This window comes from Copadichromis virginalis, linkage group LG19, assembly GCF_057382275.1.
Source record: "Copadichromis virginalis isolate Kocher_CV1m ecotype Utaka linkage group LG19, C_Virginalis_male_GT1.1, whole genome shotgun sequence".
NCBI lineage: Eukaryota > Metazoa > Chordata > Actinopteri > Cichliformes > Cichlidae > Copadichromis > Copadichromis virginalis.
This window is the reverse complement of record NC_140636.1, coordinates 33729762-33754637: the sequence shown is the minus strand read 5'-3', so window position 1 is coordinate 33754637 and position 24876 is coordinate 33729762. Positions and strand designations below refer to the sequence as shown.

The window sequence follows — 24876 nt, the reverse complement described above, 5'->3', positions numbered from 1 at the left end:
TGTGCTTTTACCAAAGCTGAAGGATTTATAATTTGGGAAAGAATAACTTTCAAGAATCTCATTTTTATTTTCATACAAAACTCCACTGTTTCAGTTTCTCGAATATAAAGATATTCTGTTTTTTTCACGCTCAGAGAAAAAGTCTCTGAACAATATTAGCTGTGAGACAAATCACTGTTTACTTTCTGCTGGACAAAAAGGGAATAGTGAGTAGATTAATCAATATAGGAATAGATAATATCAACATAGGACTTGAAATAAGTTTTTCTCTCAATTTGCCATGACGCTACAGAGTTACAGTATTGTGCAAAAACCTTGGGATTTCCTAATGTCTTTATACTTTGCATGAAAATTGGAAATAGGTGTATTTACAGAAACTTGCGCAAACATATGTGGAAATAAAGTATATTTTTGTTTCATTCTCTGTCAAAATGATCTCACACTGTTCAGTAATGTTGATGCCCAGGCTGTGGGGAGGCTAATCCATGACTGACAGTTTTCCATTGTGTGTTCTTGTATCCAAGTATGGCCCCTGGCAGTGTGTTTGGGATCAGTGTCATGCTGAAAAAAGAAGGTGTTGCCGTATTGTCTGACAATACTTTTCTATGTTCATAAATCAGCCCCTATCACCACCGGCTAAAATAGACCCTCAATCCATGACTGAGCCTCCTCTACATTTTATAGGTGGCTGTAGACATTAACTCTCTTCTGAACACCACCTTAACCTCCTAGGACCTGGTGTCCACATATGTGGACATCACATTTTGGGTTGTCTAGAAGAAAATACTACATTTTGCTCTACAAGGGCCTGATATCCACTTACGAGGACATATACTGCAACTGTTCTATCGAAATTTAAAGTGAATGTCCTCATGTGTGGATCTAACTTTAATCAGAAACAAAAATTAGGTAAAAGAAAATAGCAAAGACAAGTTTAAAATGCATGCCATGAAAGAGTTAGGAGGTCAACTATTCACAGTGATTTGAACTAAATTGGGATTCATCAATCCAGGCCTGTTATCACTGATTTTTTTAGTCTAGTTCTTGTATAATTTGGCATATTTCAGCCTTTTCTCCCTGATTCCCTTCCATAAGAATGGCTTCTTCACAGCCACCCTTTCACTGAGACCATTTAGCAAACAGTAGATGGATCAACTCAAGGGCCAGATGCATCTCAGTGAACGCTATTCATCTGCTACCTGTTCTTTTTTCCTCCACTTGCCCAGTTTTATCAGATTTTATAAGGACACACTGGACACCACGCTGATTCATGTCAGGTTTTCCAGCTAATAACTCTTTGGGAATAACCTTGTTGATGCAAAAATAAGATTTAATGCCTGTCAAACTGTATTATCTTTGGCATTTTTCATAAATTCAGATAAAGAAATGGGAACAAATTCTGTTGTTGCCTAAAGATACCATTTAAAATTGCTTCCTTGCTAAGCTATCTGTAATATCTAGACACAACACTGGCTCATCTATTGAGTTAGGTGCCTTTTCTATGCTTTGAATGACTCATAGGTTACTGTTAAGTGGTTTAGCAAACAAAAAAAAAACATGAGTTGGAAAATGATTGGGTACAAAATGGGACTAATAATGAGTGAAAAATCAGCCAAAAAAGCCCAGAGACCTTCACAAAGCTCAGGTAACTATTACTCAGGACCAACGTAATAAAAATGACGAAAAGTCTGGCTCCTTGGAAAGAAAATGCAATGACATGAAGGGTGGCTCAAGACTTTTGCATGCTACTGTGACTTTGTTGTATGATTGCAGCGGTTCCCAAACTTTTTTTGCTGGGCCCTCTTTGTTTTACAAGAAAAATGTTCGCGGCCCCCCGGGTGCGCGCGCACGCACAAACACATCCTCCAACCACACACGCCCATATTTTGCTCCATTGCAGTTTATTTCACACCTCAAACATTTAGTAAACAATTAAGCAAATACAAGTAATCTGCAGGTAGTAATAAAATAAACTACTAACTCTTTTACGCTACGTCCGCACCTACACGGGTATTTTTGAAAACGCAGCTGTTTCGTCCACACGTAAACGGCGTTTTGAATCACCGATAACTGAGATTTTTTTAAATCCTTTTTTTGCGTTAACGTGTGGACGAGGAATACAGAGTTCGTCACGCAACGTCAAAGGTATGTGTCTTTTTTCACGTCAGCTGTGCGCCACGTTATTGTTTACATGAGAGGAATTGCAGAATGGCAGATAGAAACTAAATACTGTTAATCTGACTATCTTCAGGTTTTACAGGCTTACATACACACACGCAGTTACTGTCCCTCCATTTAGAAAGGCAGAGGCCTCACGGTGTCATTATTTTACATGTAGTTGTTTTTTCCTGTGTAATAATATTCAACATATCAATACATTTTTCAAAAAATGCCTCTCTGTGCAAAATGGGTTCAAAAACATAAACAGCTGTGGGATACTGTTTGTCCGTGATTTGAACCGGGGGATTAAATCGTGGCAGGATGAGCCTGATATTATTTGTATCCCACTGTAACTTTACTGTATAAAGAGCTAACATCTCCAAAATGTAGGAGTAGTTAGTAGTTGTTTTGGAAACATATTCAGCATATTCGGGCGCCCTGTGCTAGCAGTGTCCAAGCATTTTTTTTTTCCCCCTTTTCATACCGCGCCCCCGATGCAATGGCTCTGCGCCCCCCCTAGGGGGCGGGCCCCACACTTTGGGAAGCTCTGTATTATTGTGTAGTAATATTGAGTGTTAGTTAGTTTGGTTGAGTCTTTACCATCCAGATTACGACATTGATGACGAGGACCGTGGGAACCCCACCAAATGGCAGACCCTGGAGGACGCTGCTGTGGGAGTGCGAGCGGTAGCATCTCTCAGCTGTGCTGTTTTCATCCCCAAAACGTTGCAGGAACCCCAGAACATCTAGCTCCACGGGCCTCGCCTCCACAGGGGAAGCTCTCGTCACGAACAGCTCAGACTGAGCCATCAGCAATGGACCATATCTAATGGGAAATACAGATGAGCATCACTTACAATGTGTTAGCCATAGTATTTAAACTAATGCTAATTTAGCATTATCTTAACATGTTAATATTTAGCATTTAGCTAAAAACTCCATTGTAAAAGCACATTTTATTACATGTAAACTTCATCTGCTTAACAAATAAGTTTCCTCATTTTTGAAGATGAAAGGCTTTAAAAGAGTCACAGGTGGTATATAAACTACACTTACACAGCAGTGTTATATACCTAAAGTGTGCTAATATTAGCTAACAAGAACCACCTTCATACTTCAAGTTAGGCGGTAGCACCCAATCCAGCTAAATGAGGAGTTTTACTTCACGGTTTATGAGCCAACCTTTTCATTTTGTGTGATAAATAATGTGGCAATTCATCTCTCAAAGAATACACGGGTCACTCTAAACAGCTTTAGTCTTTGTTGTTATTGCACCCATCTTTTGAATACCCAGCCTCTGCCTGTAAAGAATCAGAATGACACTGTTAGTTAGCAATAATCTGTGAAACTGGAAGTTCATTCACTGCTGTGACTCACTTTCATCAGACAAGTGCCACACACACTCTAAGTGCAGTTATGATTGCATTTGCAAGGATCAGTTTAATGAGCATCACGGTCCATTAGCTACAATTGATCCGTTTGCTCCTTTTCTTTATCAGACAAATGGAAGTAGAGATGCTACATGAAAGTGACAAACTGGATAACAGATTTACCGGATGCTCTTTAGAAAAAATACAAACAAGCCCAACAAGATTTAACAACAAACCCAACTGCAAGCTCGAACAGATTGTGAAGCGTGCACAGGATATGATCACTCACACTGCCATGACCACAGAACGAAGGCCTGAACCATCTGTCCTCCAGCACACACCATCCTCATTTTCAATCAATACAGTCCCCACTCCCAGCTGCTCGACTTGTGTACACTCCTTACTAAATAAACATTCGGAGGAAATGGAGCTGAAACGCAGTGCTGACAAAGTTCCGCGTCAGTGCTGCAGATTCACATAAACGACCAGATTTCATGGTGAAAATAATATTCCACGAGATGTTGTTGCTGTCACAGAACGGCATGCTCTGTAGTAAATACGCTGCGTGAGTCGCAGTTGGAAACGGCAGCCAAGAAATGAAAAGGTACCAGAGTGAGAAAAAAGGAAAGGAGACTAAAAGCCATCAAATTGGCAACGATTACTGAACCTAATCTAGGGATGATTTATCGCTGCACCAATGATGTCACTTCTTGAGAAGCTCCATCACAGCTTTCTGAAGCATTTACCAAACACCTCATGTTGTGCACAGCAAGATTTCTCGTGTAGGAGGCGAGCAGATCAATGGTAGTGCTGCCCGAGTGTTGTACGTCACACTCGGAAAAGGTCTGAGGAGCAGAAAGTTAAAAATATAACCCAGGAAGGGCTTGTGAAACTGTATAGCTTACAGTCAATATTCAGATGCTGTCAGATACAGCAGCATCCTCCCTGTGGAGATGACTTGGAAGGAGATTCCCTGAGGACTGGTCACAAATTGAATCCATAACATACACACCTGTTTCATAGATCACCTTTTCTCCCTTTGCCAGTGATGAATTTGAGCCATTAGTATAAACAAAGGGATTGTTTTAGCGCTAAAAATGGACGAGTAAACAAATACATTTATGGCACAAAGAGCGAACGCTGTGCTCTGACTAAACAAACACAGAAACTCCTACTGCCATTAAGTAGTTTGTCACATAAATTATAAGAAATGAGTGTAGTTTATACCTGCAGCTACTGGATGATGAATTTTTGGAGATTAATTTTGTCCAAGTTGTCTGATTAACAGACTAAATCTAAGTGGTTTATTTCTACAACAGCTCTATCCCTTTTGCAATCTTCCTAACAGAAATGATGACCGCAAGGTAAGTATAAACTGAAAACATGCTACGTTTTACTTTGACTTGCAGAAGCTTATACACACCTCTACTGACCCACTGAGCTCTCCCCCCTTCCTTTACCAGACAAGTCACTTACTTCTGTTGCTGCCGGCTGCTGATGCAAACAGTGAAACTCTTCTTCTGCACCTCAAGGACCGGGCAGGATGCTGAAGGATACAGGCTGACTGTGGAGTGGTTTTGCACAACATTTGGACAAACGTCACAGCATGACTCAGCAGTTTAATGCTGCGACTCCATGGTTATTCTTTTCTGTCCTAACCCTCGTGCTTAAACGCTCAGACATGCTAATGCTGATCCCAAGGTATCCATTTCTCCTCCAGCTTATTTGACTCTGCAAATCCGGAGTCTTTTTAAGCCTCTCCCTCTGCTCCCACATCTCTCCTCCTCCGAATCAAGCTTCCAAGCCAACGCAGCAGATTACAAACTGATGTTTGGCTTGTGAAGCAGTGTTGTGCTTCCCGCTGGCAGAATGAGTGGTATCTTTCCTCTGTGCTCAGTGAGACTATTATCATCACAGATGCTGAAGTCAATACAGGAGCCGTGAGCTTCTGATGAGCTACACCTAAGTTTGAGTCGGGCAAGCAGAAAAAATGGCAAGCTGTAAAGAAGAAAAACCTAGCTCAAGTCATCTAATCTGCTCAGTGCACCAGAAAAACAGCTGATGGATGTTTGTGTTTGTCTGTGCCAACCCTAACCACACTTTGGGAGAGCAGCAATATCAAACTAAGGCAAACACCTGAACCCAAATATCTACTGAGATGATCTAAAACATAACACTAAATGTGATTCGGAACATTTTTGCTTTTGTAACGGTTATTTTTACATAGTTTAAGAGCAACACTGTCACATTATTAAATATCTGAAATGCTTCTGTAGTGTTGTTTACAGTAAGATGTGTCCACAACATGGGAAACATAGGCATGGTTATTTTGCTGGCTTCAGTCTGTTTTTGTGAGGTAGGACTGCATTAAACTGCCAATAAAATTCACATAACTGCACTGTTAAGATTAAAAAGTCTGCACTTTCCACACAAGTTGAGACAGAGACTCAGCGAGGCTGCGTCTTATTGCTACGCCATCTTAAACTGGTCATGTGATTTGGACACACCAGCGGGTTCGTTGACTCCAGAGGATTAGAGAGGAAAGAAAAAAAGACTGACCAGTTCAGCAACACCAAAAGGCCTGAAATTCACAGAAGACAACTAAAGTGGATGATGGTAGAATTGTTTCCATAGTTAAGAAAAACAACTTCTCAACATCAACCCAAGTCATTAACACTTGAGAGACAAAGTGTGTCAGTCTACAATCAATTAATGCCTTCATAAATATAAATATAGAGGTGCAAACCACCGGTTACACTCAAGAACGCTGGATTAGACTTCGCCAAAAAAAACCTTCTAAAAAAGTCTGAAAATTCATATCAGAATTCAGAAGTATAGAGAAGGAGAGAAACAGCTAATGATCTGAAGATTATCACATCATCTGTCAAACATGGTAGAGATAATGTTATGGCATGAGCATGCATGGTGGAACTGTGTCACTGGTGTTTATTGTGGATGTGACTGCTGTTAGAAGCAGTCGGATGAATTGTAAAGTGTCCGTGGCTGTATTCTCTGATCAGATTGAGCCAAATACAAAACTGATCAAATAGGGCTTCACAGTACAAATGGACAATGGTAAATGGTAAATGGCCTGTATTTATATAGCGCTTTACTAGTCCCTAAGGACCCCAAAGCGCTTTACATATCCAGTCATCCACCCATTCACGCACACATTCACACACTGGTGATGGCAAGCAATGACCCAAAGCATAGTGCAAAAGCAACCCAAGACAAGGAAGCAAAGAAATTGGATATTCTTCTGATCTCAGCCCAACAGAGCATGCTGTTCAGTTACTAAGTACAAAACTGAAGGCAGAAATATAAAAAAAAAACAAGCACCAACTGAAGGTCTGGTAGAGCATCTCGAGGGCGAAAACACTGCAATTAGTTTTGTCTGTTGATTCTACACTTGATGTACTTGACTGCAAAGGATTTTAATCCAAGTATCTTTAAAAAAAAAATCCTTATATCTAAAATTATGCTAGTTTGTCCAATTGCTTTTGAACATTGAAAAATGAGGCACTGTCTGTAAAATGTGATTCATAAACAGTGCAATTTATTTTTTTAAATCTCCTTGAATTAAAGGTAAAAACTCTGCATTTCAAACACACGTTGGCTATCTGATTTAACATCTGCTGTGGTGACGTTCGTGATAAAAACTACATAATCTCAGTCCAACACATTATGGACCTAACAGTATTTTTCACTGTGATATTTTTTGTGTTTTAGAAGTAGTGAAGGTTAAAGGAGGCTCCTAAGAATGAATATAACTCAGTGTGATGTTTTCTCAAGTCATGAATGTACAAGTGTGTGTGTGTGTGTGTGTGTGTGTGTGTGTGTGTGTGTGTGTGTGTGTGTGTGTGTGTGTGTGTGTGTGTGTCAGACAAAACAATTTCACTGTTCATCAACAAATCAATCACTTGCGGTAAACTGCGATTCAATCCAGACATATTTCATGCCCTTACTAATATTATTTTGATGAAACCAGCTTCTGGATTTTTTTCAAAAGACTATTTTTGTTGTGTCATTACCTACAAATTATTTGTTAAAACACAAAGAAAAAGAACCTCATATTGAAACACTGATGGTAGTATTATAAGCAAAAAGCTAATATTTACATGTCAACAAGCTCAATGATGGTGACAATGCAAAAATGTGCTAATTAGCACTAACCCTTTCACTGGCACTTTATTAGGTACACCTGTTCGACTGCTTGCTAATGCAAATATCTAATCAGCCCAACAATACGACCTCTTGAAGTTCACACCGAGTATCAGAATATTGAAGAATAATGATTTGAATAACCTTGAATGCAACGTGTTTTGTGCACCAGACATGCACCAATAACAATGAGTATGTCAGACTGCTGATCTTCTCAGGATTTTCACACACAACCATTTCTAGGGTTTACAGATCACGGTCAGAAAAAGAAAAAGCCAGTGAGCTGCAGTTTTCTGGTTGAAAATACCTTGTTAAAGTGAGTGATCAGAGGATAATAGCCACTTTGAGCTACTAGGAAGCAGTGTTGGGCAAGTTACTTTGAAAAAGTAATTAATTATAGTTACGAAGTTACGAGCGCGCGCAGCTGCTTAAAGCTGTAGCGTCCAGATTACTTACAGCTACTTCTGTGCAACTGATATAAGATGCGGTAAGCTGAAGACAGCTTCAACCGTCTGTTTGTTGAAAAATAGTAACGGACCGCATTTTCTTGTTAGTAACTGTAACGGCGTTGTAACGATAGGAATAGTAATTAGTTAGATTACTCGTTACTGAAAAAAGTAACGCCGTTGTTAGGTATTTTAGTACCATGGTAGCATTTACTGGATATTGTTTTATAGTGACATTATGCAGGAAAACTCTGTCATTCAATAAGGCCCCTTTGTTTCAGTGTTTTTCTCTTTGACCCAAGAATTGATGTGTGAGAATCACAGGCTGGTACAAGGTTGAAATACCACAGAGATCACTCCCTCAGCTACATTAGTTTCTTAATCTTTTAGACGCCTGTTGAAGGCCAAATGGTTTGTTCCAGATTTCACTAATGAAAGAACTCTTCGTTTTGTGCCTTGAAAATATGTCGCTGAGATAATCACAATTGTAGCTGAACTGATAAACTATACAAAGGATGCTTCTTCACCCAAGGGCAGGAAGACGCTCCCTTATCTTGGTCTGTACTGGTTTAAACTGATAATCTGCTGTCTCATGAATTTTACCCTCTATATAAACTGTTGTACTTGTGAATAAAGTTGAGTCAATTTGGGAAGACAATCTAAAGCAGTCTCTGTTTTCTTGTTCTCCCAAGCTGCTCCCGAGCTCGTACTAACACGCTGAATGGCATGCTTGAATGTTGCTTGAGAATATATTTGACTGTGTTACAGACTAAGGGACATTCTCTGCTGATAGGTGAAGGTACATTCTCTGCTTATAGACGTCCACGCCTCGGAGGAAGTCGATCCACGGATTAGGCCCTGGAAACCGTTTCCTTCAGCCGTTATTCCCATCACTGCTAGGAAGGTAACAGTAACTCAAACATCCACAACAAATGTACGCAGAAGAGCATCTCTGAACGCACAACACAAACTTTAAAGGACTTGGGCTACAGGAACAGAAGAGCACACTGTAGTCCACTCCTGTCAGATAATAACAGGAAACTGAGGCTACAATTTGCACAACATCAGAAAAATAGGCCAATGGAAGACTTAGCCTACCTGAGTATTGCTGCTGACCCTGTCCATCCCTTATGACCACAGTGTACCATCTTCTGATGACTGTTTCCTGCACTATAACACACTATGTTGCAAAACTCAAATCATCCCAAGCTGGTTTCCTGAAGATATGTCAACGAGTTCACTGTACTCAAAAGGCCTCCCCAGTCACCAGATCTCAATTCAGTTTGGCACCTTTCTGATGTGGTGCAATGGCAGATCTGCATCTGACAAATCTGCAGCAATTGTGTGATTCTATCAAATCAATATGGACCAAAATCCAGCACCTTGTTGAATCTTTGCTATTAAGAATTAGTCCTGAAGGCAAAACCTGTCCAACCAATTGAGGGTTGATGGGAATCCCACTAGCTCGAAGACACTTGATTATACTCTTGTTGATCTCTCGATGGCACTAGAGGAGAAGTCAGTGGGTTCACCTAAGTGAGTGGAATCCATGTTGACAGGGACATGAATGTGTGAAGCAAATTTGGCATCAATAACTATTAAACAATCACACCAAAAACAAAAATAACAGGTGGTGCTAAGAAAAACAACAGGGAGGCTTCCAAAGTCATTAGGATCCATTTTCTGTGCCATGAATCTGGGCCAGACAAACTTGCATTGTCTTCCACCATATAGCGCCATATCAAAGACACTGGATATGCTGGGCTGTGAAAGCAAGATAAAGAAATAAATATTCAAACCAAGTGTTGGCATCCACTATTAGCTTTTACTATCCTTTAAATAACTGTGCCATATCTCTTCACAGATGATTTGTCATGCTGAAATAAGAAGCTGCTATGATATAAAATCCATGTCAGGGAAAACCGTAATCTCTACATATAAATTTGCTTCAGAGAGGCTGGATTCTAATTCCCAGCTGCACCACAGGCTAATAAATACCATAAAGTATTTGGTGGACAGTCTCTGTATAACTTCCCATTCCTTCGTAAAACATTCAGCTGGATCAAGATATATCCCCTGCCTGAGAGAACGAGAGAGCGATGGGCCCGTTTTTCCTGAGAAATGAACTATATATAAAATGTAAACTTCTGGTGACTTCCAAACCTCTGCACCCAATCAACTTACTGTCACCATAACTATGATATAACCCCGAGTACAATTTGCAATCGCCATAAATAAAACATTCACGACTTCAGAGGCGCGCTTCTCCTCTTGACTGCACTGACTGCAGCCTTGTTAAACATTTTCCCCCTGTTCTGTTTGTGTTTGCAAAATATGCCCTCTCTGCGCGAGACGGCCGCACCTGCACAGACAGGAAAGATTTGACATTTCCCTTATCGTTTGCTTTTGTGACGGCTCGGAGCTGGTAGAATATGCATGAACTTTTCTTTTTGTCAGCTGTGCCCTGCAGGGTTTTCTGAAGGTGAGACCCTAATTAGCAAAATCCTAGTTTTTAAAAAGTGTTTTGCATAAAGAATCTCTCTTTATTTGACTTTTAAAAAGCCAATGAAACTGCATGAGAGAACACATAGTGGGAGATCTCCTCCGACCTTTCGTGCTGAGATGTATGGGATAAAGTGAGTGGAGGTAGACAAAAAAATTTAACAGATAACTGCCACTTGACTCTGATGAAAACCTTAAAGCTACAATGGAGAAAATTCGTAGCTTAATAATGGTATCACCTAAAAGACTGTAAAAAGAGAGGGTTATGTAGAGAGAGCTAGGTTACCATGATAACCAGACTCTTTCCTTTTGTAATGCTTTGTACTTCAAGATGAGATGGGGAGTCAGTGCAACCTCCAGTCTGGCCTCATCAAACTTCAAAGGAGGATCATATTTTTCTTTTATATAATCTATGCGTTTGCTCTCCTGTCAATCATGTTGAAGGGCAGACAGTGAAACAAACCTCAGTGGCTGAAGCACTTATCGAGAATCCATTCAAGCTGAGAAGCTTTGGCTTCTGTTTCTCTGTACACTGCTTACAGTGACCCTTGGCCACTGGCATCAGATACAGATGACTCGAAGCCTGCTTCCTGCAGCAGTCCAAGTCCATGCAGCTTCTCTAGTATCTTATTATTATTATTAGCAGCTTCTCTAGACGATTTATATGCTGTTGCGATATCCAGCAAGGCTAGAGCCAAACACTATTCTCTGATGTAAATAAGCCTTAAAAATTTAACAAATTAGGAAAGGCTGATGATAAAAAATTCAGCTTTAGAGCAATCTGCTCTGTAAGGAATACCAAAGTTTTATCGCAGGGTCTGTAGTGAGTAGAGATGGCACGATACCACTTTTTTATGTCCGATACCGATACCGATATCATAAATTTGGTTATCTGCCGATACCGATATGAATCCGATATAGTGTTTTTTAATCAACAAAACTGTTTTTTAAATATCTTGCCGCATTTTGTATAAGTTCATACTCAAGTTTAAAACAACAACTACACTAAAGCTATTCTGTTATACCTGTATGCAAAAAAAATTATTTCATAGTTCAGCAATACTGATCAATCTAATAAACTTAAACCTACACCATCCTCCCTATTCTGGTATTTGAAAGAGTACTTAGCATAAATATTAAGCAACCTAACTAATAGGGTTCCAACTCCCAGCAACAACAAAAATAAATAAATAAAAAATGGGGAACCACCCCTCACGCTCCACCTCATGATGCTTAATCGACGTAATCAACCTTAATTTGATGCAGTGTGAAAAAAATGCACAGAAATCAATTATTTTTCAAGAAATATTAAATAGATTCAACATCTTTCTTCAACAGAATTGCAGACTGCACAGATGGTACCTTCCCAAAGGAAAAAGTACTATAGCTTACTAGGGTATATATATTAGACTTAATAGTTACTATATACAGTAATGGACTTCTATTCATTTTGCATCAAATTAAAACTTTGGGTGTCAGATAATTATTTATTAAAAGCTCGACATTTTAAATGAGAATAAGAAAGAAAAGTATGTCTTTGTGCCCCCTTTTCCCTGTTCATGCCCTATCGGCCCCCCTGGCTAAACTTTGCTAGATCCGCCCCTGCACAGTTACCAGCGTCAGCTATGTAGAAAAAGATCCTCGAGTAGAAAGTAATATTAAATACATTCTAACAACAGCTGATCAAGCTTAAACGTGCTGCTGTTGTTCAGCCGCTGGTTTCCTCTTTCTGGTGCAAAGTGGGCCAAAAACAAACCAGAGAGACGGACTCGCGACAGAAAAGCCGATCAGCTGATCGTTAAGCAGTTTCATGATTGAAGTAGCAGCAAGAAGAGGCAGTCGCTTGTTAAGCTTAACGCAGGAATGCTTTACAAACATTCAGAGATGGACTTACACACTTGCTTTACTTCTCTCGGGATAACTTTGTCGGAGATGAAATGCCGGGTTGCTAGCAAAGCTCCAAATGCTATCCAGACCACCACAGGTCCGGCATGCCACAGCCGCTCTATCACGTGATGCCTACTGAGGTGAGTTACGGCGTGTTGCAAGTTTTGTGAGGTGCTTTCGTGATATTTAATGGATCGGATTACATTTTTTATTTTTCTCCGATATCCGATCCAGTAATTTAGGTCAGTATCGGACCGATACCGATACGTAATATCGGATCGGTCCATCTCTAGTAGTGAGTGATGTAGTGAAGACTGCATTTTGCTAATTTTACTAATTAACATACAGTCAAAGACCAGAAGCTTTGGAATAATGTTCACTGGACAGATGCAGCATTCATATTTGGTGCCGAGCAAGGACAGCTGTTCAATAGAAGAACACGATGCCAAGTTTGAAGTGTGATGGTGGGAATCTTTTGGTTTAGGGTTAACCAGTAGCCTTGAAGACTGACCTTGCAGTCATTAACTGAACTACAATTTCTGCATCATGTCAATGCCTGCTTTAGCTGTTGGCTGAAAATGAACAAGAAATAAAAATTTCAACAGTGCAACAATTAACAAAAAGCAAAAACAAATGGAGCACGGCAGTAATTATGTTCATAATTTCAGGTTTTAGCCTGTACAGTTATATTTTCGTCTATTACCTGCATAATTCCCAGTAACATACATGTATTTTTTCCACCTCACACTGGCATTTGACAATCATTGCAGCATTTGTAATTGTGTGACTTTACACCTTGAGTCAGTTTATATTATTCTGTCTAACCCCCTGTAGTAGACAGGGGTTAAAACTGAATGCCCCCTGTAGATTTCCCCCCGGTAGTTTTCCACCAACACACTCAAAAGCAGCTGTGGTACTTTTCCTGCAGGACATGGTTAAGCCCTCAAATAATCCAACAGAAGATCAATAATAGCTTAATAATTTCTTATCAAAGCAAAGTCCAGGGATGAAAGTACATTTACAAAATCAGGAGCATAATAATGTGAGCTCTTCGGCTTATCGGCTACATTTATAGATGGCAAGTTCTGCCTGAACTAGGGCTGCCACAAACGATTATTTTGATAGTCGACTAGTCACCGATTATTTTTGCGATTAGTCGACTAATCAGATCATCATCCATTGAACGTAAAAGTACAGCTTATTGCACCAGCAGCATCTGCTCTTATATAACTATCATTAGCTTACAGCTTTAAGTGTTTAAGGTCTGTGCTAACTAAAAATAAAGACAAGATGATAGTTAATTGAATTCTAATTAAATGTGCAGATTGTTTCGGTGGAGTTTAATAAACTCAGCCGATTTACTCAGGAACAAATAAAATACTGAAAAAAGCCAAACAATAACATTTTTAAGTTATCTAAGTGACTTGTATATGTTTAACCTGAGTAGGGCGGTGGGTTTGAAAACGATCTGCCGGGAGTCCGGTGCTCTCATGGCCCCCGGCTAGCTATTGAGCTAGTGGGTAACAGACGCCTCCGAAAACGTCGGAGCGCTTTTGAAAATATGCGGTGTCTTGATAAACTGAGCAGATATTTGAGGTTTACACAGCTACATTCTCGCCTGAAAATATGTTAAACGTTTATTTTGTGACCCAGAAAGAATAATAAGAGTAATATTAAAACTAACTAGCTACCGCCATTGTTGACAACTGCGCTGGGCCGCGCTATGAATTCTGGGACACAGTTTCTTCTTCTTCGGGGTTTAACGGCAGCTGGCATCCTTGTACATGCAGTGCTGCCATCTTCTGTTTCAGTCCGTTATTACACTCTTAAATCCTGCTACTTATTCCTGCTTTTGGGATCTTACAAAGCTTCAAATGACGCGTCGACTATTAAATCAGTCGTCGACGATTTTGATAGTCGACGTAATCGTGACTAGTCGACTAATCGTGGCAGCCCTAGCCTGAACAATCGAAAATTAAACACATTCTGATTGTCCATCTCAGTGCAAGACATGCAAGACATTCTTCATTAACTTCACACTGAGCTAGTGAGTTGGGGACATTTCCATTATTATGTGGTGCATCTGATTGGTAGACTGTTGCTGTTGTGACAGGGATGTCATGTGTGAATGCATCTTATTCCTAACTCTGCAGGAGCTACATCCTCTGCTGTGAAGGGTTTTGGGCGGAGGATGTGTGGATGGGCAGCCCTTGTCAGACTCAGCCTGAGGCTGAGGAGGATTGGGGCGGAGGTTTTAATGCAATCTGCTCACCACCTGCTCAGTGGAGGGAAAGGGAGGGGGCTTTATTCTTTTCACAACTTGCTCGTTATCACATCAGACACACAAACACAGATCACTGAGGTGTGTCTGCTCAGAGTTCACAGTTAACGCACCGTCCCCTCCCCACCCAGCCTCCTTCCGAAGGCTGAATGAGCCTTTGCATGACTGGAGCGATGACTGCACACACAGGCTATCCTCAACAAACCTAACACCTGCTTCCTGTCTGGCTGCACATGCTCAGAAGGCCCCGAGAGATTGTGGTTGTGTGTCTGCCTTGCTGTTGCTGTGTGGACTGGGCCAGTCCTTATTAGGACCAATGTAGCATCTGTGATTCTTGGCTCTAAGATATGAATGCTTGATTACACTGTACCTGACCTATTCAGTAACCACAGAACCTCTCTGAGCTGCATTTTCTCTGCACACCACACAGGATGTGGACGATTCCACCCACAGCTTCTTACACTGCAAATTCTCCTGTAGATGATCCTAAAACTGGGCCTGTGAGAAAACCTGAGCCCCAATCAATATAAACCTCACCTCCACGTCAACCATAAAATCCTGTCTGTTGGAAAATATTATTCTGGACAAACGTCTCTGTCACTATCTAAACCATATTTACATAAAAAAGTAGCATTTAATTACTTGGCACACAAAAAATTGCCAGGCAAACAATCAGCAATGGTTTAATCAAAGAGAGACTTACGGAAACAGATATAATTATCAGCATTACACACTATATAACCTATACATGTACAGTCTATTTATTTTAAACACCACAGCTGCTTGAAAATAAAGCTGAGTGCAATATATGCACATATTACTGTGGAAAACATTAATAAAGAACTTTAATGGACTTTAATTTGTTGCAGATATCCAGATCATTTTAATAAACATACCTGCGGAGAATAACATATTGTACTGTGTGACCAGCAGTTCATAACAAAAAAGGAAAATATTCACATTTAAAAACACTGCAATGAATATATAGCATAGTTGCTTCGAAATATTTGATTAATACGTACAGATTCATCTGATAACTAGAAATTGAAAATTACAGCATCTGATGCTGTTTCTTGCTGCTGTGACCTCTCTGAATGTCTAAGGAGGTTTATCTGATATGAATGCTAGCCCACAAAAGGCACTGTCAGTATGAAGTATCAAAAGACAGTCTGACATTTATGTATGACTGTGAATATCTGATACTCCTCATTGTATGGTAAGTTTATGGCGGGGTGCTTCTTTGTGAAAGTCTGTGCACAATACATCAGTGACAGCGCTGCATGCATCAGCATCACTGTGATAGACCTCGGAGGAACAGCAGTAAAAATTCACAGCTTGAATCTCAAATAGCAGGGCGCCTACTTTCTACTAAAGACTTCAAAAGAACAAAGCCCGAGCCAACAAATACTGTGGTTAGATGACAGGTGGAATACAAATGGAGTTTTCACAGCTAACTGTGGTATCATCAGCCTTTGCTTTGTTCTGATATTCTGTTTGTGTTCAACGGTCTGTTAAAAGGACAGCAAAGGTTTTCTGACATTCTTATTTCCATCTGGCAGTCTGGTATGTGGGGTGGTGGGGCTGAGGAGATGACCTGCAGAAAAACATCAAATATGTGGTGCAGTCATGAATGTCTGGTGCACACAAGCCATACCTGCACTGCATTTCTCACTGTGAGAAACTGCATGACTACCACCATCATCAGCATTACTACCAGAACAGAAAGAGGGATGGTTCACTGGATGACCCGTGTTTTGTGCTACACAGTAGCAATCTGTCTGCAACATGAGCTATTTCTCTCCGATCCCTGACTCAAATATGCATGTAACTCCCATTCATCACTGTATTAAAGGTGGCACGTCAGCACAGTCATCTCTTTTTATTATGGCCTGACATACATAAGGATCTACTTTGTTTTTGTTGTTTGTTTGTTTTTTAACCATGGCTTTATATTAACTGGTTAAATAATAGATATTCAATTCAATTCAACTTTATTTATAAAGCACCAAATCATAACATAACAACTGCCTCAAGGCACTTTATATTGTAAGGTAAAGACCCTACAATAACATCACAATAATGTGATAGGATACAGTTAATCCTGTAGGGGCCATGAGATATGAAATACATTAGCCAGGTCTTTCAAAACACAGTGTTTGGTTTTGGTGTAGCACACCAAGAGGTATCACATAATTTGTCTTCTATTTACTCCACCTGATTTTGGTACATTTAACATTTGCAATATTTAAAACTTGTGCAAATTATTGCATGCATGGTATTAATCTTCACAGATTATGCTATGCTTTTCACTTCTGTCTAATCTCAAAACTGCAAAGAATCTCATCTCATCTACTTGCCCAGCTGGAGCTGTCCTCCTGCTCGTGGTGCTGAAACAAACACAAAGAAACAGCCAAACACAAAGTATGCGGAGAAAATGAACACGAGGCTTAATGTGGTTTAAGACTTGCTCTAACATACGTCTCAATATTGTCCATCCCTTTTGCACCTGCTCAGTGCTACACAAGTGCACCATATCCGTATCACTACTAAAAGCCCTTGTTCAATCTCAGCTTAGAGCCTTTTGAAATATTAATGCCTGTGAGACACTTACTGTGCACTCGTATGGATCAAATTTTAAAGAAACAGGATAAAACCCTGCAACTAATTTACAGCACTTTGGTAAGAAACTATGAAATATATACATATTTTATACTGAAGCAATTGATCAGCTGCAAATTTAGTCAATGTTCTTGTCATCTAGGTATGAATTCGATCACACAAATACCTACTATCTGTTTGTCTAAAACACTGAGGTAAAAACATATAGTTTCTTCCCTTCATTTAAAGCATCTGCAGTGATTCTGAAGTCCTTGATTTTCAAAAACGACCTTTTCACACCCGCAAGGCTTTGTTTAATCCAACCTGTGACACTAATTCTGACCCTTCTTGATATTTCTGAGATCTCTCTGAAAGCGCAATACCTCTATTTATAGAACACGCATAATTGGGAACCTGGAAACAGGATAGGCCTCCTCTCTAATTAAGGAATAAACAACTCTAATTGCCATCATTACTATCATTCATCTGGTGTTATCAAACGTGATGAGATGTGCATATATTGAGTCCTGTAAGATTACGCTCTACATCTTGGCTAAAATCTGAATATCACCATTCTAAATGTATTTTCCTCCCAGGCTCTCATTAGGGTTTGACATATTGTATTCCACTAAAATGTCAAAAGTCCATAGCAAATCTGGCATTTTCAAGGCCACCTGCTTTCAGCACAGTCGGGTGGAAATGTTACCAGATGTCAGTTTAGTACTCTGCCCAATTTCCGAAAACAGAAAAAACACAGTCAGAAAAGGCTAGCTTTACTTACTGTAAAAGCTCAATGTACCTCAAGAATCACATTTATTTTACAGGGTAACCCTTGTGTTAAAACCCACATCACATGTAGTAGGATAAGCATCGAATCAACAAGTCACAAGAAGTTGACCGGTATCATTTTTTTCTGTGCGAATCCAACAGAGTCCAGATTGAACAGCATCAGGCTACACAGACAGAGGGTGGCAGCATGAATGGAAGTCTGAGGGGCTCCTTATTTTATTAAAAACGGGCTCCCCAAGTTACACATAACGATGCTCACTCAAGGTTTGCCACGCAGCTAAGTCCACGAGGAACAATCGGGAACAATAGGTGTGACAGAGAGGAGAAATGATGCACCTGGTTTGGGTGTAGGAGTCTGACACGTTGCCAGAGACAGGCTCGTCCTCACCACCACCACCACCACCACCACCACACTGTACCGTGAACTTTAAGATATTTATAAATAAAGGAAAAGGTATTGCTCTCCGTAATCAGACATTTTTTATCGACTCTCGGTTCCCCCGCTTACTGCAGCACTCACAGCAGCCTGCACACCCACCTTCCTTCAGCTCCGTAACTTGATGAAAACGATTGCGCCACTAATAGCGCAGTAAAGCCTTCCGGTTTGCATTTCTATCACTACAGGCACGCACGGCTTTAATATTTACCTCACTCACCTTATAAAACTCCCTTATCGCTGAGGTCCGGCGGTGATAGAGATGCTGCTGATCTTTCTTTAACGCCAAGAAACAAGAGGAACTCCCACCTTCGCAGGGGCCGTCTAACAATTAAACACCTGCTTTGGAGGCGTTAAGGGACCATCAAGCAATGGTGATGCCAACAAAATTTCATTCGTTTTATTCGAAGTTACATAAAAATATATTTGACCAGACATCCACCTTAAAGTTAGCTAGGTCGATTTAAGTGGTTAAATGAATTATATATATTTTTAATGTTAACTTTGAACACCAAATGCACAGTAATCTGAAACTGAATTTTACGTACTCCAGTTTACATCCCACAAATACAAAGGCTTATTCCATTTAAGACAGAAAAATATGTATATTTTACTTTAAAAATACATGTTTTTAAATATATTAAGGAAAAATATTTGAAAACAATTAAGCATTATTAAATTAAAGCTACTTTGTTTTTTTAAAATATACATTTATCATTATTTCTATATTTTGCATTCTTTATAAAAAAAATCTACAAAAACTTTAGAATATATCACAAGTGTAGATACAAAACAACAACTTTTATATACAGCATTGTTTTGTGGGTACAACTACTCAGTCACTATTCATCTGTCAGTGGGTTGTTGCTCTTACCACACACCATTTAGTAAACCATTTAAATAGTTTTATTGTTCTTGATGATGATGATATTTTTGAAGATATTTGACTTGTTTATGTTTTATATTATATTATATTATATTATATTATATTATATTATATTATATTATATTATATTATATTATAATATAATGTTGCATGTTGCATGTTGCGTATTATGTTTAGTTTAATTTCTGATCACAGGATATTTCACTGTTGGCTTTGCCTCTTGTTCACAATGAAATTGGAAAAAAAATATTTGTAAATACTTTGGTTCCTATGAAGGAATGAGGTACAAAAGATTTTAAAGCTACAATCTAATATTTCACAGGAAAATTTTAAAAAGGTTATATTTATTTACCTGTGCTCCCTATTGCACATGCTTTTATTACTTTATGAACACATATAATATCTCCTGTTTATAATGTTGTATGTGTTTTTACAGACAGGTGTCTTTTCAAAAAGAAATCTCAATATCAGCGAGACAGGATTTAATATTAACAATAATCTTATGTTACCTTAAAGGAGAGGTCTCTAGACTAAAGTAATGAAATGAAAGCTCTTTAGAGACATTACTCTAAGGATACTGAGGATCTATCTCAGACTTAACCTGGTAACAGATATGATGCAAAATGTATTAGTGCTCAAGTTAATTGTACTTTAAATAAAGACAAAATAATAAAAAGAATATTTGTTTGTAACAGGGAGAGGCCAATACCTGACTGATAGTGGTCCATTGGGTGATGGGTAAACATGTAGACTTGCCAATGGAGTTATAATTTCCTGTTATATTGTGAGATGTTGAAAATTGATGCCTTTATGACTCCTGCACAACAAGATGTGTTTTAGTATGGAGTGTTTGTGAGAGTCAAGTCATGTTAACAAAAGAAATCAAATGCATTGAGCTGCCTTACATCCTGTGAGTAAAGCTTATTTTATTGAAATTGCTAAAATTAGCTTATGGACCTCTACGCTAACAGCATGGGACGTCAGATAACTGAGGATACATTGCCACCTACTGAATTCTTTCTTTCCTGCATTGACCCTAAACACTGCAGACTGTTCACATGCTGTAATAATAATAGTTGTTCACATGGAAAGAAAGTGAAGGATTAATCTTATAAAAATGTACTATTATATAAATATATACTTTTTGAATGGATGTATATGGACTTAAATATGGGGAATTAACCATGTGAAAATAATAATACTTGTTTTGCTTTGTTGAAATTTCTTTTTTGTCTTGTTAACAGGGACACGTGAAGAAAAAGAGGAACACAGACGCATCCGGACCAGCAGGCGGCGGTAGACAAAGGAGTTAATGTGGTGATGTAAAAACGACGTCAGTGCCTCTCAAAGAAACCTTCTTGTGTGCGTTTGAAGAAGCTCCTGAGCTCCGAGGCTCCGTAGTGCTGAAAGGACAGCTCCTCCGCTCTCTGACATCTGCAGGTAGGCAGATGCGTCGCGCCATGGAGATGAAATTATGGGCAAATAACATTACTGGCGCAATCATTAACATACTGGAAACGATATAATGTAATTCTGAAAGAAAACAGAACACGAAGGAGATGGATAACTACAGTTATATTATAAATGCTTTCTGTTTTCTGTAGCATCCACAGTGTCGATGCCCTCTAATGAGGGACGTAAAGACCAACTTTTAAATTTGGTCTGCGAGACCGCCCTCTTTCCTTTTCGTCGTTTGCTATCTTGTGATTTGCAAATCCTTCAGTGCTGCAGGTTATGCGATGACAGAGGGAGGGATAAGACATTACTGCTATTCTCAGTGGCCCCTGGGAGTCCCCCACCCCCACTTTGCTCAGAAATTAGTTTTTAACTCTAAGCGGCAGGCTTACATTCTCTCTTCTATTCACATTTCTGCACTGTGCTCTTTGTAAATGGTTTGGATTCAGTGTGATTTATTTCAGGGTTTCAAATTGTCAGGTAAAGAGCATTCAGTAGTAGACATAGAACTAAACAGTTATCCCCTGTGAACAAGCACTTGGACACAATGGAAAGGAAGAACTACCTGATCTCTCCTCAGACCAAACTGTGTCCTTGGAAGGGTCATTCCCTCCTATTTGCTACTATTTAATTCAAGTATCTTAATGTAATAATCTCCCTACAAGTAAATGACTTTACTGCTGGATTAAGACTATTGATGCCCCTTAAATTGCAAACAGCACTGCCAATTCTTTAGGTACTTAGCAATCCTCATAAGCTGAGAATTTGTTTTGTCTATTTGCTAAAACTGTACTATAGTATCTTCTGTTTTGGCTGCACGTTTGTGTTTGCATCTAACATGAAATTGGTAAAAAGTGTTGAGAGTGATTCATCATGAATACCTGTGTTTGCATACAGAGACCTATTTTCAGCAAATGTGTGTTTGATGGCACCTCGTGTTTCCTAATGCAAGTTTCTTATATTAAAAGCCTGATTAGTCATTAGAAAAACCATTTTCCAATTATGTCAGTACAACTGAAAATAGTGTGCTGATTGGAGAAGCAATAAGTGCGGCTAAATAAGTGCCTGGATTGGCTGTCTCAGTCTGATTATAGTCTCTAAATTTAAAAAAAGGACTGGAAAATCATCACTTTGTCCTTGCTTTAAGGAATAAAAGTTAATCCATGCAGTAAATTTAAAAAAAAAAAAAAAGAGAGAGAGAGAGAGAGCAAGAACAGATTTTATAAAACAGGAAGTACTGCTCCCTCCACAAAACTGTGCAAGCATCAGGGCCTTTACCTAAAAAAGGATAAACACCCATACAAGCCAACGTGAGGTGGTTTGTAAAGGGAGTATGATGCCCATGATGAGTGAATCTAAACCTTTGACCACAACTGTGTTCAGCTCTCTACGCATGCTCAGACTTTTAGCACAATAAACTTGAACTAAGTAACATAATGTGCACAGAAAGAGCGGTGGTTGATGTAAACAGGCCATTTCATTCAATTTATTATCATGTTCCATTTAAAATGATAAATCATTTATGATTCCACAGACCATTAGTTGTGATTTAGACCATTTTGGGTCATTGTTCTTGTTATATTAGATACAAACAAACGTGCTTTGCTTTCAGAAGAAAGAACATTTCAAACTGACCAGAAACTTCTGCGCAGTTACGTTTACAGTTACTTGCACTTGCACTGCTAACTGTGTTCTTTGCTCCCACACAGATATGTTCACCCGGATGTTAAAACTGAGACTTCTCAACGCTGTAGCACCTGCGTACTTTTTTACGGCTACAGCAGTCACCTTCATTTTTCACTTTGGCTTCTTCATTCCAACAATTTTCCCAAGTCAGGGTACATCACTGGACGGGTCCAAAGTTTTACATACAGTTATTTTCCTTTTCTTGATGTTCAATGCGTTAGGGAACTACATAATGACTATTAAATACCCAGCTGAGAGTGCCAACGAGACTGTGATTCCAGTGTGTTCACCTCACTGCTCAGATAAAGTGGACGCGCACTACCTCCTAAACGGCCGTCACTTCTGCAAACTTTGCAAGAAGGTTATCCTTAAGAGGGACCACCACTGTTTCTTCACTGGAAACTGCATCGGCAACAAAAACATGCGCTACTTCATCATGTTCTGCATCTACACATCCTGCACATGTTTATACTCTTTGGTTCTTGGCGTGGCCTTTCTAACAGTGGAGTACTCTATCTCTTTTGAGAACCCCCTGACCTTTTTGACTCTTCTCCCGTTCTCCACTGGTTACTTCTTCATGGGTGAGTTTTCCATTAAAGCTGATATCGCAGAGGGGACACCAATTAACAACTCAATATTTTTATTGTTGGAGTCTGCTAGAGTTTGCATGATTCACAAACTGGATCTTGGCGCAGCCTCTCAGTTCATGCACGTTCAGCTAACTTTGTCCTGATTAGATGCCCTTTGCAAACAGAAGGTTAAAACAGCACGGCGGCAGGGCTTTTGCAAAGCTAGGCCACACTAATGATATTTGCTTTCACTGAGATCAAAATGGTCTTAAACTAAGCATTTAGGTCAGTCTGCCTGAGCTTCAGGCTAACAGGTATTACTTGTATATACACTGACCTCATTTAATACTCTTTTCTTTACTACAACCATCCACCATTCTAACAATAATATATGCGACAGTAATTTCTCCTCCTCAATATCTCCTCACAGGAACAATCTCAGGCCTGCAGTTGTTCCTGGTGCTGATGCTGTACGTGTGGCTGGGCATCGGTTTGGTGTGTGCAGGTTTCTGTTGTCAGCAGGTGCTGCTGGTGGCCCGGGGGCAGACATGGTGTCAGATGCAGAGAGGGCAACTTGCAGAGAATTGCAACCCCTGGAGAGCTAACCTCAAGGACGTCTTTGGCACCCGCTGGATGCTTGGTCTTATACTGCCTGTGCAGACAGTAGAGACGTGCTCTGAAGACGCAGATGCCCATAAAGAGGACTGAAGAAAAACCTCATATCGTAACAATAGCTCCTCACAGGTCAAAAAAGTGACACGTTGTAGAAAATGCTGTCTAAAGACCCATGTGGGGAACGATTTTGAACACAGAGAGGATGCTTTTTGACGTTTCAAATAGTCTGTGAAATAGCTGTTAGCACACATTCCTTTAAGGACAGGAGCCATACAAGCAATGTGAAATAAGCGTGTAGTCTAAGTGTATCCTTTAGGTAGCTTTTTAAAAAGGCAATATTAAGACAAATAAGTTGGTCATTTTTGGGAATCCAGCAGTTTTACTTACGCTACTATAAACGCTTGCATCAAAATATAAAGATGGCTTTGCATGCCTTCACAGCTTTGCAATTTTGTATTATTTGACAGCCTGTGCCATGCGGTGCTCTGAGATTATCAAAGTGCAATATTCTTCCACACATCCTATTAAGATGCTACAAAGCGACGTTCAGGAAACTCCGGGTAGTTTTCGTGACAATGACTCTCGTTTGTCGTTAAGGGCTATCAGACAAAGAAGCCGTTTGTCTGCAGCATAAACTGCCGGGCTTGACAATACTGTTGTGACAATTACATGTTTAGCCTGATGTACTCTACTCAAAGTAATGTGACTCAGGCAGTGTGAAGAGGGAATGCTCCTTTGGAAAATGGGTGGGGAAGATGATTAATATTCGATTATCCAGGGTTATTATTCACAATGTGCCATAAAGTCATTTCTTATTTGCTTATAGCTGACCCCAAAGATGAGGTATTCACTACACTGCTAATAATAAGGCGCTCTGCATAATAATATTATTATTAAGGACTTTTCACTGTTATTCTGTGACTCCAGCTACAAATACACTGCTCATGTCGAACAGGTTTTGGGTTTCAATAAGTATACTTTCTAGAGATATTTTGTCTATTCCTGTTATACCAATAAAAGTATTCAAATCACAGC

The 24876-nt window shown here is 39.5% G+C and overlaps 2 protein-coding genes across 2 annotated transcripts in view; one reads left to right on the top strand and one right to left on the bottom strand.

The window, feature by feature from the left end:
* The window catches only part of tmem63c (transmembrane protein 63C), a 45369-nt gene extending 26454 nt beyond the window's left edge, over positions 1-18915 (bottom strand). The window contains exons 1-2 of the mRNA XM_085441089.1: positions 18851-18915; positions 2761-2986 (exon numbers count right to left, since the gene is read on the bottom strand). Coding sequence (XP_085297215.1) covers positions 2761-2970 — 210 coding nt within the window. The 5' untranslated portion in view covers positions 2971-2986; positions 18851-18915. The remainder of the gene's footprint in view (positions 1-2760; positions 2987-18850) is intronic.
* A 1932-nt stretch (positions 18916-20847) lies between these two features.
* On the top strand, positions 20848-24874 carry zdhhc22 (zDHHC palmitoyltransferase 22). Its single transcript, XM_085441649.1, has 3 exons — positions 20848-20956; positions 22681-23238; positions 23657-24874. The coding sequence occupies exons 2-3, from the start codon at positions 22683-22685 to the stop codon at positions 23932-23934; spliced, it is 834 nt and encodes a 277-aa protein (XP_085297775.1). The 5' UTR covers positions 20848-20956; positions 22681-22682; the 3' UTR covers positions 23935-24874.
* Positions 24875-24876: the final 2 nt, after the last annotated feature.